Source organism: Alosa sapidissima, chromosome 8 (genome assembly GCF_018492685.1).
Source record: "Alosa sapidissima isolate fAloSap1 chromosome 8, fAloSap1.pri, whole genome shotgun sequence".
Classification (NCBI taxonomy): domain Eukaryota; kingdom Metazoa; phylum Chordata; class Actinopteri; order Clupeiformes; family Clupeidae; genus Alosa; species Alosa sapidissima.
Window position 1 is genome coordinate 13345493 of NC_055964.1, and position 15946 is coordinate 13361438.

The window sequence follows — 15946 nt, forward strand, 5'->3', positions numbered from 1 at the left end:
GAAAAGTGCAAAATACAGAAACATTTAAACTGTGATCAATGTTTTATTTTTCTAGCAAAATAAGCAATAAATAATGTAATACACATTATACGGTGTTGTTGAATTCAGCATTTTTTTAAATTACCCTGATAAAACATTCTTAAAAGGTGCATAAATAAATTAACCTCCTTCATAACTCACTGGGGTGAAGATGAGGATTAAAATGAGCAGATATTATAGTCTGTAGGCTGGCTATTGCACAAGCTCTCTGACATCATTTCAAACAGTACTAAGGAACAAGGCCACCTCTAAGGTAAACAAACGCAGCCGAAGTCAGTCAAAGACAAAAGCTGACTTCAGAGTTTATACACAGAAAATGTTAATAGCTGTCTAACCTTCATTTTCTTTGTCATATTTATATCCTCTCTCTCTCTCTCTCTCTCTCTCTGACACACACACACACACACACAGACAGACACAGACACAGACACACAGACACAGATAATTGGTTAAATATGGCTCTGAGAGCAGACTGCATATTGCTGTAACAACTGAGAAATCAACTTTCATAGAGGCAGCTTCAGTTAGATTTATCAGAGATGAGGACCTCATATTGCACCTGCCACAGTCTCATCTGAAGAAGCGGTCAATGGTGTTTCTAGGAGCAGCTGCTTTGCTTTTCTTCGATGGGGGAGGTGGTGGAGATCCCGATCTGCAGAGGACGACATGTTTACATTCACACACGCAGTACACACTCCATCACACATACAGTACATTACGCTATCTGCACTTTTATCTACAGGATTTACATTTCACTGAATATGCTCAGAGAATGATCGATTGCTTCAACCAATTTCAGATGAGATCAGGCAGTTGTACTCTTCAAATGCTTGCTGGCTAGGTAGACTAGCATAGCCATCTTCTATCAGCTGCATTGTAATGGCACACTTGCTCAACTCATTTCTAGACGGCGTAGCTCACTCTACAAGCTGTAATACAGATTATAATGTACTATAACCTTACTCAGTTGGCTATACTGTATGTAATGTTGTTCAGCAAACATCATGCTGTTTGCCAGTTGGCGATCTCTATATTTTGTGATGTAGCAAGTTAGCAAATGTGCAAGGATCTGAGGATCTGGCCAAACGCTCTTCCCTTTTTCTTTCTTTTTCTGGTTACTCAGAAACTTTTTAGCCACCTGCCCGGGTGTGAGGGTAAACTCACTGTACTCTTTTCAACCTGAATCAGCTAATTAGAACTGCTGTGATGAGCGATGAAGAACTGGAATCTAGGATGTGCAATCAATTACTGATCACAACGATCAAAGAGCATCCCTAAGCCCTGGGCCGAGTCTTACCTCTTGCTCTTTCCCCTGGAGTTGGCAGCCCTCTGCATGGGCTGGCCTCTGCCTGTAGGAACATGAACACCGTCAGCACAGAGAGAACACCCCCCCACACACACACACTGTTTGTACTATCAGAGAAGCAGCAGTACACTGTCCAGGCACTCTGCCGCGTTTGATTGTACACTCAGGAAGGATATTGATCAAATGGAGCGAAGCAAATCACAGCCAACGGGACTCAATCTCTAGTAGCACTTCTTCTGCATTGTGAAAGGGGAAATACAGAGTGTGAATAATTGGTTCTTGCTCTGCAAGTATCTGAGGCATTAAAATGACATCAACATGGGTGTAAAAATAGCAATAGAACAAACCCTGTGACCTGAGGCTATTTGATAGCTACCAGATATGGAAAGACATTGTGAGTATACACTTGCAAGTTCCTATAGCATACGGCTGCCTGCATGTGCGAAGGGACTGTTTCGCAGTGATTTCACACACAAATGCTGAGTCAGTGGAAACACAGAAGGACTTTTAACAATGATATTTAGGACCAAGCTGGTGCGTATACACACACACACACACACACACACACAGACACACACACACACACACACACACACACACACACACACACACACACACACACACACACACACACACACAGACACACACACACACACACACACACACACACACACACACACACCTCTGGGCTGGCTGGTTGGAGGCGCGTGGAGTTGAGACATGGTGGTTGGGGCTCCTCCTTGCAGCTCCTGCAGCGCTTCGCGGTTCAGACACACGTCCACGTGGCGGTTGAAGACGGCCAGGTCGCGGGTGCTCTGCGGCTGGCAGCACACTGGGCACATCAGGGCGGGGGTTGCGTCGCCAAGAATGGCCAAGGACTCATCCGCGGGTACCGGGACCAGGCTGGGGACGCCAACGGAACTGGACTTCTCTAAGAGGCCGGATTTGCGGTTCCCCTCTTGGTCGTCATGCCAAACAGCCTCCCCATTGACAGCGTCTGGTGTGGAACAACGAATGGCGTTGGTGGTGTCTGCATCTTTGGAATATAGTCGCACTGGGCAATCTCGGCTGTCTTCATCTAGCATGTCCTCCTCACGGATCAGGCAGCTCTCTGGCTGACCAGTGCTGAGGCACGCGTCTATGTGGCGGTTAAAGACCTCCAGGTCAGTGGTCTGCATGTCCTGGAAGCACACGGGGCAGGTGAGGCTCTGCTGGGCAGCGCGGGTGGACGTGGAAACCGAGGCTGACGTACACGGCGGAGAGTCCGAGACGGTGATGGCGGCGAGTGCAGAGGAACGGCCAGCAGCGCTCCTGGTGGCAGACGTGGACACAGGATCTGAAGTAGATAACGCTGACTGCACTGCGGTGGCCTGGTCCCTTTTGGCCTCTATGTGACTGGACGTGGCGGCGCCCACACTTGGTGTACAGGTGAACACCGGGTCATCTGTTGTCAGGTACGACCCAAACGAGCGGCTGGATCCCTCGGACACCTCTTCGGTTGCTTGCCCGTGCGCTGCCTGCAAGCGCTGCCTCTGGGCTTGGGCCCTCTGGAAGAAGGACTGCTGCTGTGGGGCCCCGGGCTCCCCGCCTCGGCCCCAGCTCAGGGCCCGCGGGGCCCCAGGCGTGGCAGAGGGAGCCTTGGAGGGGGCAGGGGCAGGGACTGGGTTCGCTCTGGGTTTTGGCTCGCCCACTTTCCTGAGGTCTCCTCCTCCTCCTGACTGCAGGAATCCCATAATGCTCTTCTGCTGGGCCCGCTTATCATCGGAGCCGACAAACCCAGAAACTCGCACACCTGCAAAACATCAACACATAAAACAATACATAAAGGAATAAAAGTAAGAATAAAATCAAGTACCAGAATTACTCTAGTTCTCCAGTACAGTCTCGTGTAACAGGGATTACCACCCAAAGTTTCAAATGCCTGAAAAAGCCATGAAAGTCTGAGAGCTTTAAGTCTGAGAGTTGTTGATGAATTTACTGAACAGACTCCGATGAAGGTGAAAAAAGAGAATTGGCTACAAAGTACACGATCAGGCAGTTAGATCCAGCTGTATCCACTAAAAATGGAAATTAAAAAGCCTCAGGCTACTATGCGACTCCATCAAATTAGGCACCAGATTTCACAGAGGCACCCTTTTAAGAGGCCCGGTCCCGCCATGCACAATTGTTTTCTCTCAGCTGTGGCGGAAAAAAACTATTTGAAATTATGGCCACTGATTGAGTCATCAACATTTCTTACTGATGCAGAAAGACACATCAGTGTTCAATAAATGTTGTCTAATTAACTCTAAAGGAAATCATTACGCCATCTATTAAGGATATACATATACAGATTTATTTATATAAATCTAAATAATTCTAATTAACTTTCTAGGTTAAGAATATAAAGCGTGGCCCATTCCTGCATTAACATTGAGCTACAACTGCAGTTGGCTGCAGTTAAGAAAGAAAGAAAAAGAAAAAAATAAGATGTCTGTTAATGAAATTGTGATTGTGATTATGGAATATCCTACTTTTCGTGCACAAACAGTGGAGTCTGTCAGGTCAACAAGTCCAATTATCATCGTGTGTGTGTGTGTGTGTGTGTGTGTGTGTGTGTGTGTGTGTGTGTGTGTGTGTGTAACTGAACATTACCCATGAGCCTCAGCCTGAGGGGCTCCGGTTTGACGGCGTCAATCTCCACCCGGAGCAGCTCCTTGGCGGCGGCGAAGATCTCCTCAGCGCTGGACACAGCACACTGCAGCGTGGACGCCCGCTGCTTCACCACGAAGCTCACGTTCTTCAGCTTCAGAGTCACTGTCTTGCCCTGGCCAGAAAGACACACACACACACACACGTGTCACACCATCCCCGTGTAACCTGCATTGTGTTGACCGTGCGGCTTAGGCCTGCCCTCGGCCGGACTCGAACCCGCAAACACGCAGCACCTCAGATCGGGACTCAAGTGTGCTAGCAATCGACCTAAAAGCCCAGGCTGCTAGCTCTCGTGCACGTGAGCACGTGTCTTAAGGCGTCAGGAGGGAGGTTTACACAACGTGCATACTGCACAGCTACAGAGCAGCTGACTACTGTTACACCCACATTGACCATTGACGTGTTTGCCTGGGCTGTAGTGGTGATGTGAGGTGAGATGTGGTGTGGTGATGTGGTGTGGTGATGTGAGGGGGGATGTGGTGTGGTGATGTGAGGGGGGATGTGGTGTGGTGATGTGAGGGGGGATGGTTCATGAAGGCTCATAAGGGAGCGCGTAAGTGACACTGGCTGTGGATGGACCACTGCTTTCACTACCAGCCCCAGGTACTGTATGGCAAGGCAAAGAGAAATTCATGAACTGAGCACCATCACACACACACCACACACACACACACACACACACACACACACACACACACACACACACACACACACACACACACACACACACACATACACACACACAGACAGCAGTCAGAGCTGTCTGTTGTGTTCCAGGCAGCAGAAATGTGCTCCAGAGCAATGTACCAAGACTAGAATAGTAATGACAGTGGAGCCTGCAGGAAAACACACATGGAAATCTGTATTTTTAAAAAACACTTTCACTTAGAAAGTTTTAGCAGCATTACCCTGGACAAGCCGCCTTCCTAACAAGGGTTGGGTATTACCTGCAACCTCACAATACGATACGTACACAATACGGGTTGATTCTGAATAATGACAACATCCAAAACAGAATTCACTGGAACAGCTGTTCTTCCTAATTGTATATAACAGCTAAGTCAAAGCTTTAAGGATCGCACCACTTAAAAACACTTCCAACACTTCAATTCAGGTCCATAGAGATCTTAAAAGTGAAATGTAATCATTCTATTACAAATCTGACAGTTATTAACTTTAACTTAAACTTAAAATGATATTTTCTGTTGTCTCCTTCAGCTTTTTGAAACTGTAAAATAAATAAATCAGCATCTGTGTCAATACATATCGATTCAGGAACACATCATGATATAACACAATGTACCACAATATATATTTTGAGCATTGCCCCATTCCTAACCCACATTTATTTGTAAAATATCTCCACATGAATTTCTTTGGTGGGACATAAGTCAGACTTCCCTCTATGTGACTTGAGTAAAACAAAGTGTTGGCATTTTTCAGGGCGTTCTAGCTGTGTGGGTTAACCATCTTTGGCCACATCTGGCGAAGAGACCAGGAAACGTGTAATTAAGCCATCAACAGAATGCATCAGCTCCGTGGCAAATTATCCGCTTGGTCCTCCGCAAGCCCCGGTGACACCTATAGCACTTCAAAAGAGCTCCACCACAACAACAGATGTGTAGGAAGGGGCACATGACCCAGATCAGCCAGCCTCCAGCTCACAGGCAGAGGCAGTGGGTTGAGGAGGTGAGGTGGGGTGGGTTGAGGAGGTGAGGTGGGGTGGGGAAGTGTGGGGGATAGGTTTGTGGCTGGTTCTTGGGTACCTTCAGACCCTCCTTCAGAAGGTCCTGAGCCAGATCTTCACAGAGCTCCTTACACAGTGACATCTGCTCCTCTACGTCACTCATCTCACCAAAGGTCCTGAGAGAGAGAAAGAGAGAGAGAGAGAGAGAGAGAGAGAGATAGAGAAAGATAGGGGAGATATGGACAAGTGGAGAGAGAAAGGGAGTGAGAGAGTAACAGGAGTGGGGTGGGTGAGTGTGATATAACGATGTACAAGGAAACAGAACAATATATCAAGAGGAAAAAAGACCAAGACAAAGAAAAGGAGAATGAGATAGAAGAAAGGAAATATGAAATAAGAAGGGAGATGGTGAGAGAGAGAAAGACAGCCAGAGAGAGAGTGAGAGGGTTATAGAGGCAGTGAGTAAAATGAATCAGGGTGACAGGCGTTCTGCTCTGCATTGGCTCACTTAATGCAGATTCATGAAGCAAAATTAGATTACCTCTCAGTGCTCATGCTTTTTCTCTCGCCGTCCCTGTCGGAGACATAAAAGAAACAGCATTTCATTTATACGGCTATCCCCAAAACAAACAGAGGCCCTTTAGTGATCAGTCTACCAGCCTAGCTGCAGGGAGACACGCCTCTCATGCCAGACGTGAGACATGTCCAATCAATGTACAACACGTTCTGCCATCAACAGCATTCCCCCCTCGGCCTGCTGACTGGTGCAAAGTAAAAGTACTTTTCCAGAAAGTCGTGCGGAGGAAAAATAAATAAATGAATGAATCTGTGCTAGTTACAGACCTCTCGATGTGCGTGGACCCAAGCCCCAGAGATATCTGCAGGAAGTGGTGCCAGGATGTCTCGGAGAATAGCAGGGACAGCAGCGCCATCCTCTGGCCGAGTTGGGAACAGGTGTGCACGTCCAGGGCACCCAGCATCTTCTCGGTCACTTTGCCAATCCCTGGGACCTGCAGCACAGCATGACAAAGACATAGACGCGGGCTGAAGAACGCGTGGTCCAAAGTCAAACACACAAAAGAGATTGGATTGGATTGCTGTTGGCTGACCTTGCGGACAGGGAGGTCCTGGATGAAGTCTATCACTGCCTGGTGATCTGAAGGGATTCTGTACTGACCATTGGGCTTGTTCTTGTCACTGCAAACCTTAGCTAACATTGTGTTGGGAGCAATACCTATAGAAAAAAATATATACAAAATGTTATATGAATATGAAAAACAGTTCAAACTAGATGTACCGCAGAGCGGTACAAAATATGACCGCCGCCCAGTCCAGCACATTTTTTCCACAAAAATAAATCACGCTGAAAGGCCTATATGATTCTAACTGTCTCACTAAATTGCATTATCCACACTCAATTCTCACTGGTATCTGCTAGACAACAAGTACCAAAACATGATTAGTTCATAGATTTCACATGTAAAATTCATTTTATACAACCCCACCTCCATCTTGCCTGTTCATAATTCTGAGACATTCTTGATTGTTTGTGTTATGTTTATGTTATGTGTGTGTGTGTGTGTGTGTGTGCTTGTGTGTGTGCCTGCGTATGTGCCTGTGCATGCAAGCGTACATATGTCTACTGTGTGAGTATGTGTCATACGTATGATTACTGTGAATGTATGTGTGTGTGTGTGTGTATCTGTTTGTGCACATGTGTGCAGATGAAATGGGTTAACATGACCCCTGGAGGCAATCATACGGAAAAAAATGGTCATCCTAGGCCCTACAGTTCTCAAGATATTCACAGAGAACTGTGTCTGCCCTACCCTCCTTTCGGGGGGTCCAGTCCAGCCGGAGGGCTACAGATCAAAACGAAAAATGACGGTTCCATGCTATCCATGTGGGGGTACATGCCCACCAAGTTTTGTGTACCCCGGTCTTTCAGTGTCCCGGGAATCCTTGTTGGTGTACGTCACTAAATGTACTCATAAATTATTTTATTGTAAGGCCCCCCATGAACGAAAGCACACAAAACTTGGCATGCATTTGGAGGGTGTCATAATGATCCTACACTTTTAATTTCGTGCAGTTTTGACCTTGTCAGCCGGAGATATTGTGATGAAAACACCTAATTTTTTGCTTTTTAATTTTTAACTAGGTGGCGCTATACATGAAATAAGTGGTAATGGGATGGGTTGACATGCCCCCTTAAGACCAACATACATAAAAAAGGTGGACCTCCTAGGCCCTACGGTTCTCGAGATATTTACAGAAAACTGTCTCCGGCCACCTACAGGCCAGTTGGTGTATAGTAACATAAATTAATTTATTGTGTGGCCCCCCATGAACGGAATTCCACAAAACTTGGCGTGCATACAGAGGGTGTCATAATGATCCTACACTTCCAATTTCGTGCAGTTTTGACTATGTTAGGTCACAGATACCTTCAATTACAACACCTCATTTTTACTTTTTTGTGTTTAACTAGGTGGCGCTATACATGAAATAAGTGGTTATGGAATGGGTTGACATGGCCCCTTGAGATCAACATACAAAAAAAAAAGGTCCTCCTACACCCTACGGTTTTCGAGATATTCACAGAAAACTGTGTCTGCCCTACCCTCCTTTCGGGGGGTCCAGTCCAGCGGGAATCATTGACGGAAATTTGGGCATGCGAAAATTTCCGGTTTTTTTGGCGAAAAAAATAAAATAAAAAATCTGACTAAACCTATATGACCGCCGCTTCACTGCGCGGCGGTCATAATAATATATTATACACCTACAGTATACTGTATTTTCAATTTGAATGGTAATAGAGTTTTATGGTAATGGATGTGTCTATTTATAGGGAGTTTTTCCTTGCCCCTGTTGCTCTTGGGTGCTCCTTGTTGGTGCCCCCCCCCCCCCCCCAATCCCAATCCTCCCCCACATTTCTTATGCAGCCCTTGCCACTTAATCTACTAAACCCCTCTTCTACTGCACTTTTTGTGCCCCCCCATAAATGCACAAATAGGCTGACACCAGACATAATTTCACTGCATTTCTTACTTCCAGTAACTATATGCATGTGACAATAAACTTCCTTGTATCCTTGTATCCTTGTAATATAATCAAAGAAAGTGTGACGACTACCTATCATCCAGGTGTTGAAATTGTATTAATCGGCCAAAGTCAAGTAGCTAGGAGACTGACAGACTAATATTAAATTTATAAAGCAAAAAAAAAAAAAAAAAAAAAACTCACCAGCACTGGCAGTCAGAGATGTTTTCTGCTCAATGCGGAAGCGCATCTCTCTCACTGCCTCCTCTGCACTGGTCCCAAACACCTCCGCGCTGCCAAGCTGATCTGGAACCTGTCCAAACTCAGTGAGACTGTCATCAAACAGAACAGGGGACAGGTCCTCCACTTCTGAGGCAGCCTGGGGGGGCTCTCCATCCTTACCAGCTGCATACACACATCAGGGAGTAATAAGAAGGGATGGTGGTGTTAATGACAGGTAACTCCATAATGGACAAGCTCTTTAGCTCTACACTGTTCACATTATTTGACTCAAAAATCTCTTCATGACTTTTACAAGATGCATACCAGTAGATTGTTGTCTAGAGAAAGCAGACTGAGAAAAAAGCAGGCCAAAGTGATATTTAAGACTGCAGTTTGACCTGTAATTTGAATTAACGCCTGGCCCCTCCTTTCCATCATCTATATTGTAAAGAGAGGTTCATGCAACACAGAGTTGCTGGTTGTTTTTAGTAGGTTGTAGAGGACCTTCAGTCTTGCTTGCGCTGGTATAGTGTGTCCTCTTGGACTCTGGCCAGCTGCGCCTCTGCTCCAAGTGGTCAGTCATGTCCAGGTAAGCTTCGTCCAGACTCATCGGCAGGAAGTTTGGGTCGTAGTCCGCAAAAACCTCACGCACCTTTCACAGAAGGAGGATCGCTAGTTATGAAACGGCATCTTTTTTGTTCACAGACACCGTTTGAGAGATTGCATAACAGAAAACAATCATCTACTGTAGATGCACTGAAACCTCAGCAATAATATGTCTCTTCGACTTGACTACTGCAACGCCCTTCTGACAGGTCTCCCAGCCTGCACAATGAAACCCTTTCAGATGATCCAGAATGCGGCGGCGCGCCTGGTCTACAACCAACCCAAAAGGGCACGTTACCCCGCTGCTCATCCAGCTACACTGGCTACCTATGGCGGCCCGCATCAAATTCATGGCTCTAATGCTTGCCTACAAAGTAGTCTCCGGTTCTGCTCCCACCTACTTAAATGCCCTCATACAGACATACGCTACCTCCAGAACGTTGCGCTCCTCAGACGAACGACGTCTAGCTCTACCACCAGTACGCTCAGGCCAATCCAAACTTTTCTCATCTGTTGTTCCTCGTTGGTGGAACACACTTTCTGATCCTTGCACTTACCACCTGTCTTGAACTGACACTCAACTGTTTAAAAACAGCACTCACTGATGCACTTATTCTTACTGTACTCTACCGTTTTTAAATTGTCCTAAAAATTTGAGAGAATTGCTTTAAAACTTAAACTGTTTACCATGTTGTTAGTCGCTTTGGTTAAAAATGCATCAGCCAAATGTAATGCAATGTAATGTAATGTGTCTGAGGACATGGATATTTCAGTGGTTATCACCTGTGTGCTCACAGCTCGATACTTGTCAAAATTCAGTGGAACAATGACCAGTTGTGGACAGAGCTTTTTAGCAATGAAGCCTGGCATAGCTGCCCGCACACCAAACCGCCTGGCATGATAGTTGGAAGTGGACTGCAACAGACACCAAGACATAGAAAAAAAACAAGGAAGTTAATTAGGCTAATTAGTTACTAGGTTAAATTTGTCAATTAAGAACTGCAAGATCCAATGCATTTAATAAATAACCCAATCTTTGACTAAAGCAGTATACTGTAAATTGAGAAGTTATAATGGCATGAAAAACATTTAATTAGCTAATAACAAACAGTCACCAATAATCTTATTTCTCCTCGCTACTGCATTTCGGCAGCAAGGTCTTCCACTTTTGATATGTAGTGCTTGCCTGGGATCCAGACTAGTCTAGTGCACCAACATATAGTTTGTCCTATTACTACCATCAATACTAACGCAAAAGAAGTCCTTTAAAGATCAGGCTACTAACTGCTCACCAGCATGCTCATAGAGCCCACAGCCATGGGCTTGTCCTTCAGCTCTGGGCAATCCCTCATCTCCACAGCCGCGTAGAAGGCATCCATGTCCACATGCACAATCACCCGACCTAGCTTCCGTCTTCTCTCTAGTTCAGAAGTCATCTTGTCCACCTGCCAATGGGCCATACATGACAAGTTTAACTCCAACTTCAACATTTGATTGGTGCTGGAGTCAACTAAAAGCCAGTTAGGGATGCCACTGATCTTTAAAACACTATAAATAGACACATCCATTACCATAAGACTCACATCTGATCCAACACCAATAACGTCCTCCAATAATATCCTTTATTTTTAAATTATTTTACCTTGTGTTTTATGTTTTCTTTTTATTATGATCTTTACCTTTTAACTATTCTTTGACTATATTGCCCTTCTATGCTTTTTATTTGTTATTATTGTTTGGTTTTATTTATGTAAAATACATTGAATGACCTCTGTGTATGAAATGCGCTATATAAATAAACTTGACTTGACTTGACTTGACCAATAACGTGCATTATCCTGCTGTTAGGTAAAATTGTACCTGAGCTTGTGCTGTCTTCAGATGCTGCTCAGTGATCCTCGCTTTCTGCTCCATCATCTTCTCAATGCGCTGGTTTACCTGACGCTCTTTTTTCAACTCATTCTCGTAGAATTTGGAGCCCTAATCGACAAAATGATGGAGAAAATAATGATAAACACTGCCAAAAACGACTTTCATAATCACTCGAACAGCAAGTCGACTTTTTAGCATCATTAAGAGTAAGCCTGAATGCAAGCAGCATATTCATTCACCTTCGACGTTTCAAGGATGATTTTGTTAATTTTCTCCCTGTCAAGTCCCTCCATCCCAGCTTTGTTGTCGTTGAGGCCCATCCTAGATAGGATACCCTCATCATCATCAGCGGTTGCGGAGGGACCAGACGGTCCGTCTTGTGCATGTTCCTCCATGCCTCTGCTCTCTGACGTTCGTAAAATATCACTTTAGCAGCTTTGCAGCCAATTTAGCTACCCATCAAATGAGCTGCCATATGCTACCTAAATTACAAAATGACAATTCATATCACTAAAGTCAATGACACGTAAATGAAAGTGAAAGTCCTCCCCTAGTAACATAATTAATGTTAGCGTATCTAATTGTTCAGCTACAAGATGCTAGTTGTTGCCACCAAGATGAAGACATCAAGACTATGACCATAAGCCTTTATCTTTAAATAACAATGGTAAGGTTGACTAACTTGTTAAGAAGTTAATATGTTGTAACGTCACCATAAGACAGGCTACTGCTGTTTATCTCTCTGGTGGTCGGTCGGTCAGCTGCTGGGCTTGCGGCGGCTGCTGCTGCTACGTAGCTAGCGTTAGCTAAACGCTGCAGGTTGAAATCCACTATCTAGATCTCTGGATACAAATATACATGGGATATGACAAAGATTGCCGCAAAACACTCACTAATTATTGGCATATTCATCGCCAGCATTACGAAAAGTGTTTCTTAAACAGTTCCACTACTTCTTTCAGCTTTCGGGTTTTGTTGACATTTCCGCGCGCGCCATGTTCAAACTACACTTGAATATGTTCAGTGTCGTCGGGGATGGAAGGCGATGGTGCAGGATCTGGCTCTACATTGATGGTGGTGAGTCGCCGCACAACCCACGGATATGATTATGAAATACTCATGAAATAGTCCCGAATGATGTAAGACTGTGATGTATAATGTAAGCATGCTATATCATTTCAGATTAAAATATTTGAAAATATGGTATCACCATAAATTCGGAATCGAAAACAATTCGCACACCGTGTGCTGCACTGTACGCTGTGAGAAGGAACATAGCCAGTTGTCAAATAAAATAAATTGTGGCCTATGCTGCCCCCTACGGTTTTGTGTCACACATAGCATAAACAAAAGTTAAAGGTGCTCTAAGCCAGTGGTCCCCAACCTTTTATGTACCATGGACCGGTTTGATTCCTTTTTTTTTTTCACGGACCGGCGAGGGGGGGGTTGGGGGTTCCATGTCCCATATGTGTTGTGCATGCATTACTTGAAAAGAACTAGCTCCAGTTATGTATGAACAGTGAAGGTAAGATCTCTTGTGAAAAACGTGAACTTGAAGAAGTGAAAATTGAACAATATGAACTATGAATATTGAACAACTTGAAGCTACATCTATAAGTGTGAACATGCTTAACAAAATATGGGAACAAAACATGGGAACTAAACGTGCATTACGAATATAATCATTGGGAGCCCTGCTTGTTTCCCTGCAACAAGAAGCTTCCATCTGGGGGTGATGGAAGACAGTGACACCCTCAGTGTGTTTGAAATGTCCAGTCGATTGCGCAATTTGTCTAGTTGCAGTCATTGCCAAAAACCCGGCCTCGCATAGATACGTGGTGGGAAACGTTTTCAGCGCTTTTACGGCTATCTCGGGATATTCTGCTTTGGTTTTGATCCAAAAACCCGCCAGAGAGGTTTCCTTATACACACTCTTAAGACCACCGTCATTTGCAATTTTGATCAACTGCTCTTCCTCCTGCGCTGACAAGTTAGGACTATTCGGGATATTGACAATCCCCAGTCCTCATCACTAAAATGTGCAGCGGTGACTTTTTTCTGCTCTCGCAACTCAAACACTCTGGCCAGTGACCTGCTAAAGATGCTTGTTTTTTGTTGCTCATTCTAGCAGTTTAGCTAACTTCGTGTGACACTACCGTTCGCCAAGAACTGATCAAGTGAAGTGAGCTGACCTGAGGCTGCGCAGCGCTGAAGGCAATATGTAAAAGTGTTGAAGGCGGGACAGACAGACGTAAGAAAATAGACCTTGCAAAATGCAAACATGCGTGCAATCAAACAACTGCATATAGGCCTATGCCATGTAAAAACGTGACATTATTGCGAATTAAATTTAGTTTAGTTTGCATGCATTTTTTTTAAAACTCATGTCGTAGGCTACGGCCCGGTTAGGAATGTCCTGCGGCGCGGTGGTTGGGGACCACTGCTCTAAGCGATGCCACGCGTTTTTTAGGCTAAAACATTTTATGTCACTAACAGCAAACATCACCTAACCAACCACTAGCTGTCTGTGTCCTGAATACACTGTAAAAAAATGTGATCTCTGTGTCAAGTCAAGTCAAGTTTATTTATATAGCGCATTTCATACACAGAGGTCATTCAATGTGCTTTACATAAACAAAACCAAACAATAATAACAAATAAAAGCATAGAAAGGCAATACAGTCAAAGAATAGTTAAAAGGTAAAGATCATAATAAAAAGAAAACATAAAACACAAGGTAAAAAAATTAAAAATTAAAAATAATTAGTAAGCAAAAACAAAGGCAAAAGTAGTAAAAAAGTAATAAAAGACAAGGTAGAATAATTATCAAGGCAGATTCAGAATTTGTAACTCGGCACAGTTAGCAGAAAGCATCTAACAGTTTGGTCTTAAGTCTAGATTTAAAACTGGCTACAGTTAGGGCCTTTTTGATGTAGGCCTAATCCGAAAGTTGGTTCCACAGCTGAGCCGCATAGCAGCTAAAAGCTGCTTCACCATGTTTAGTTCTAACAGTAGGTTTAACTAGCAGGTTTTTCACCTGGGACCTGAGAGGGTGTGTACTGCTGAAACATGTCTGACAGGTATTTAGGTCCTGCTCCATTTACTGATTTATAAACAAGCAATAGTGCTTTAAAGTCAATTCTGTGACTTACTGGAAGCCAGTGCAAGGACTTTGAGTAGAAGAATTGGAGTAATGTGGTCAGTTCTTTTAGTTTTTGTTAGAATCCTAGCTGCTGCATTTTGTATCACCTGAAGCTGTTTAATAGTCTTTTTAGGAAGGCCTGTGAACAGTCCATTGCAGGAGGGAGGGGGAGGAAGTAGCGAGCTAGCTCCCGGTTTTGTTTAAAAGTCAACAGAAGTGACGTTACCCAGCATCGCTTAGAGCACCTTTAACTTTGTTGCGTTGGAAAATATAAAATAGAAGCAGACACTAAAAAAGTTCCTGATGATAAACTCTGATAGGCTGTGTTATTAATTGTTAAAAATTCTATTCTAGAATAGACTATTCTAGTCTAAATGTTGAGCCATGATAGGCTATGTATGTGATAGCGGTGCTTTCTGGAAGCCTATCCTTTTTGCATGTAGACCTTAACATAAATAGATAGATAGATAGATAGATAGATAGATACATTTATGTTGGTGAGTAAGGCCTATTGTGTATTCTGGAATTGATGGGTTGTTGGGGAATCTTTTTAAATAATAATATATAATTAAAGTAGGCTATAATCTACTTCGTATTTTTTCCTCTTACCCCTTCTAATGCTTTTGTAAGCAGACTCAGAAAGTGAAGTGGGACATAGACAGAGAACAGTGAGGATTATTCACAACAGTGAGGATTATTCACACAATCCCAATAACTTTCCGAATTGGAAGCAGACACTGCTCGGGCCTGTTTCCTAATTGGAAATGACAATGAGTGTATTTTCTTCTCAACCTAATTACTAAATGGAAGTGATGGATATAGGCCTATATAGTGATGCACATAGGCCTATATAGTGATGGATATAGGCCTATATAGTGATGCACATAGGCCTAGTTGTGTTGAACCATCATGCACGAGTTAGATAAAGGAACTTTATTGTAATGTTTTTGGGCACTTATCTGGGATCTATTTCGGGCAGATCTGTGTGTGTAAGGCTTCACAAATCACAACACACCAACCTCGCTCCCGCTGCGAGATCTCAACACATGATTGGCACAATGTATTCACAACATACCACATGATTGGCACAATGTATGTCAACTTTTGGCAGCGGAAGGAGCGGAATATGTGTAGATGACTGCCATGTTTGCGTTATGAACTAACCCCTATACATTTCTGTGGGAGATTCTTTGAGTGCTGTGTCTCCTCATTAGAAAGTCTCTGCTTTACTGTAAGTAGCCTAATTAAACTAAGCCATGGACTGGTAATTCTCTCCACTTTAGCTGGTCAATGAATATATATGTCCACTAGAGGCCTCCAATGTACATGTAACCAC

General features: G+C 44.0%; 1 protein-coding gene and 1 long non-coding RNA gene across 6 annotated transcripts in view; one reads left to right on the forward strand and one right to left on the reverse strand.

The window, feature by feature from the left end:
• Positions 1 to 23: 23 nt before the first annotated feature.
• Positions 24 to 12697, reverse strand: polk (polymerase (DNA directed) kappa). 5 transcript variants are annotated; one of them, XM_042100072.1, is made up of 15 exons: positions 12362 to 12697; positions 11708 to 11874; positions 11457 to 11576; positions 10889 to 11041; positions 10380 to 10511; positions 9495 to 9642; positions 8973 to 9173; positions 6836 to 6960; positions 6570 to 6736; positions 6268 to 6300; positions 5806 to 5902; positions 3980 to 4151; positions 2028 to 3137; positions 1337 to 1388; positions 24 to 691 (listed from the first exon to the last, which is right to left on the reverse strand). In XM_042100072.1, exons 1-15 carry the CDS (start codon positions 12387 to 12389, stop codon positions 610 to 612), a joined length of 2787 nt encoding a protein of 928 aa, XP_041956006.1. In that variant the 5' UTR covers positions 12390 to 12697; the 3' UTR covers positions 24 to 609. The 5 variants fall into 5 exon arrangements, with proteins under 5 accessions (XP_041956006.1, XP_041956009.1, XP_041956008.1 ...); XM_042100075.1 differs by having other exon boundaries at positions 11708 to 11950; XM_042100074.1 differs by having other exon boundaries at positions 11708 to 11950; positions 12182 to 12697.
• Positions 12028 to 15946, forward strand: part of LOC121714896 — a 12496-nt gene continuing 8577 nt past the window's right edge. Inside the window, exons 1-2 of the long non-coding RNA XR_006033478.1 lie at positions 12028 to 12135; positions 12431 to 12545. This is a non-coding gene — a long non-coding RNA (uncharacterized LOC121714896). The remainder of the gene's footprint in view (positions 12136 to 12430; positions 12546 to 15946) is intronic.

Bases quoted from the DNA above. Each gene is read 5' to 3' on its own strand.
- polk (XM_042100071.1), bottom strand. From the start codon at position 12,184: ATGGTGACGTTACAACATATTAACTTCTTAACAA. The intron at 4,152-5,805 runs GTACCCAAGAAC...CTTTCTGGCCAG, and splicing joins TTCTGAAGGAGGGTCTGAAG to GGCAAGACAGTGACTCTGAA. The intron at 1,389-2,027 runs GTGTGTGTGTGT...ATGTTCCTACAG, and splicing joins TCCAACCAGCCAGCCCAGAG to GCAGAGGCCAGCCCATGCAG.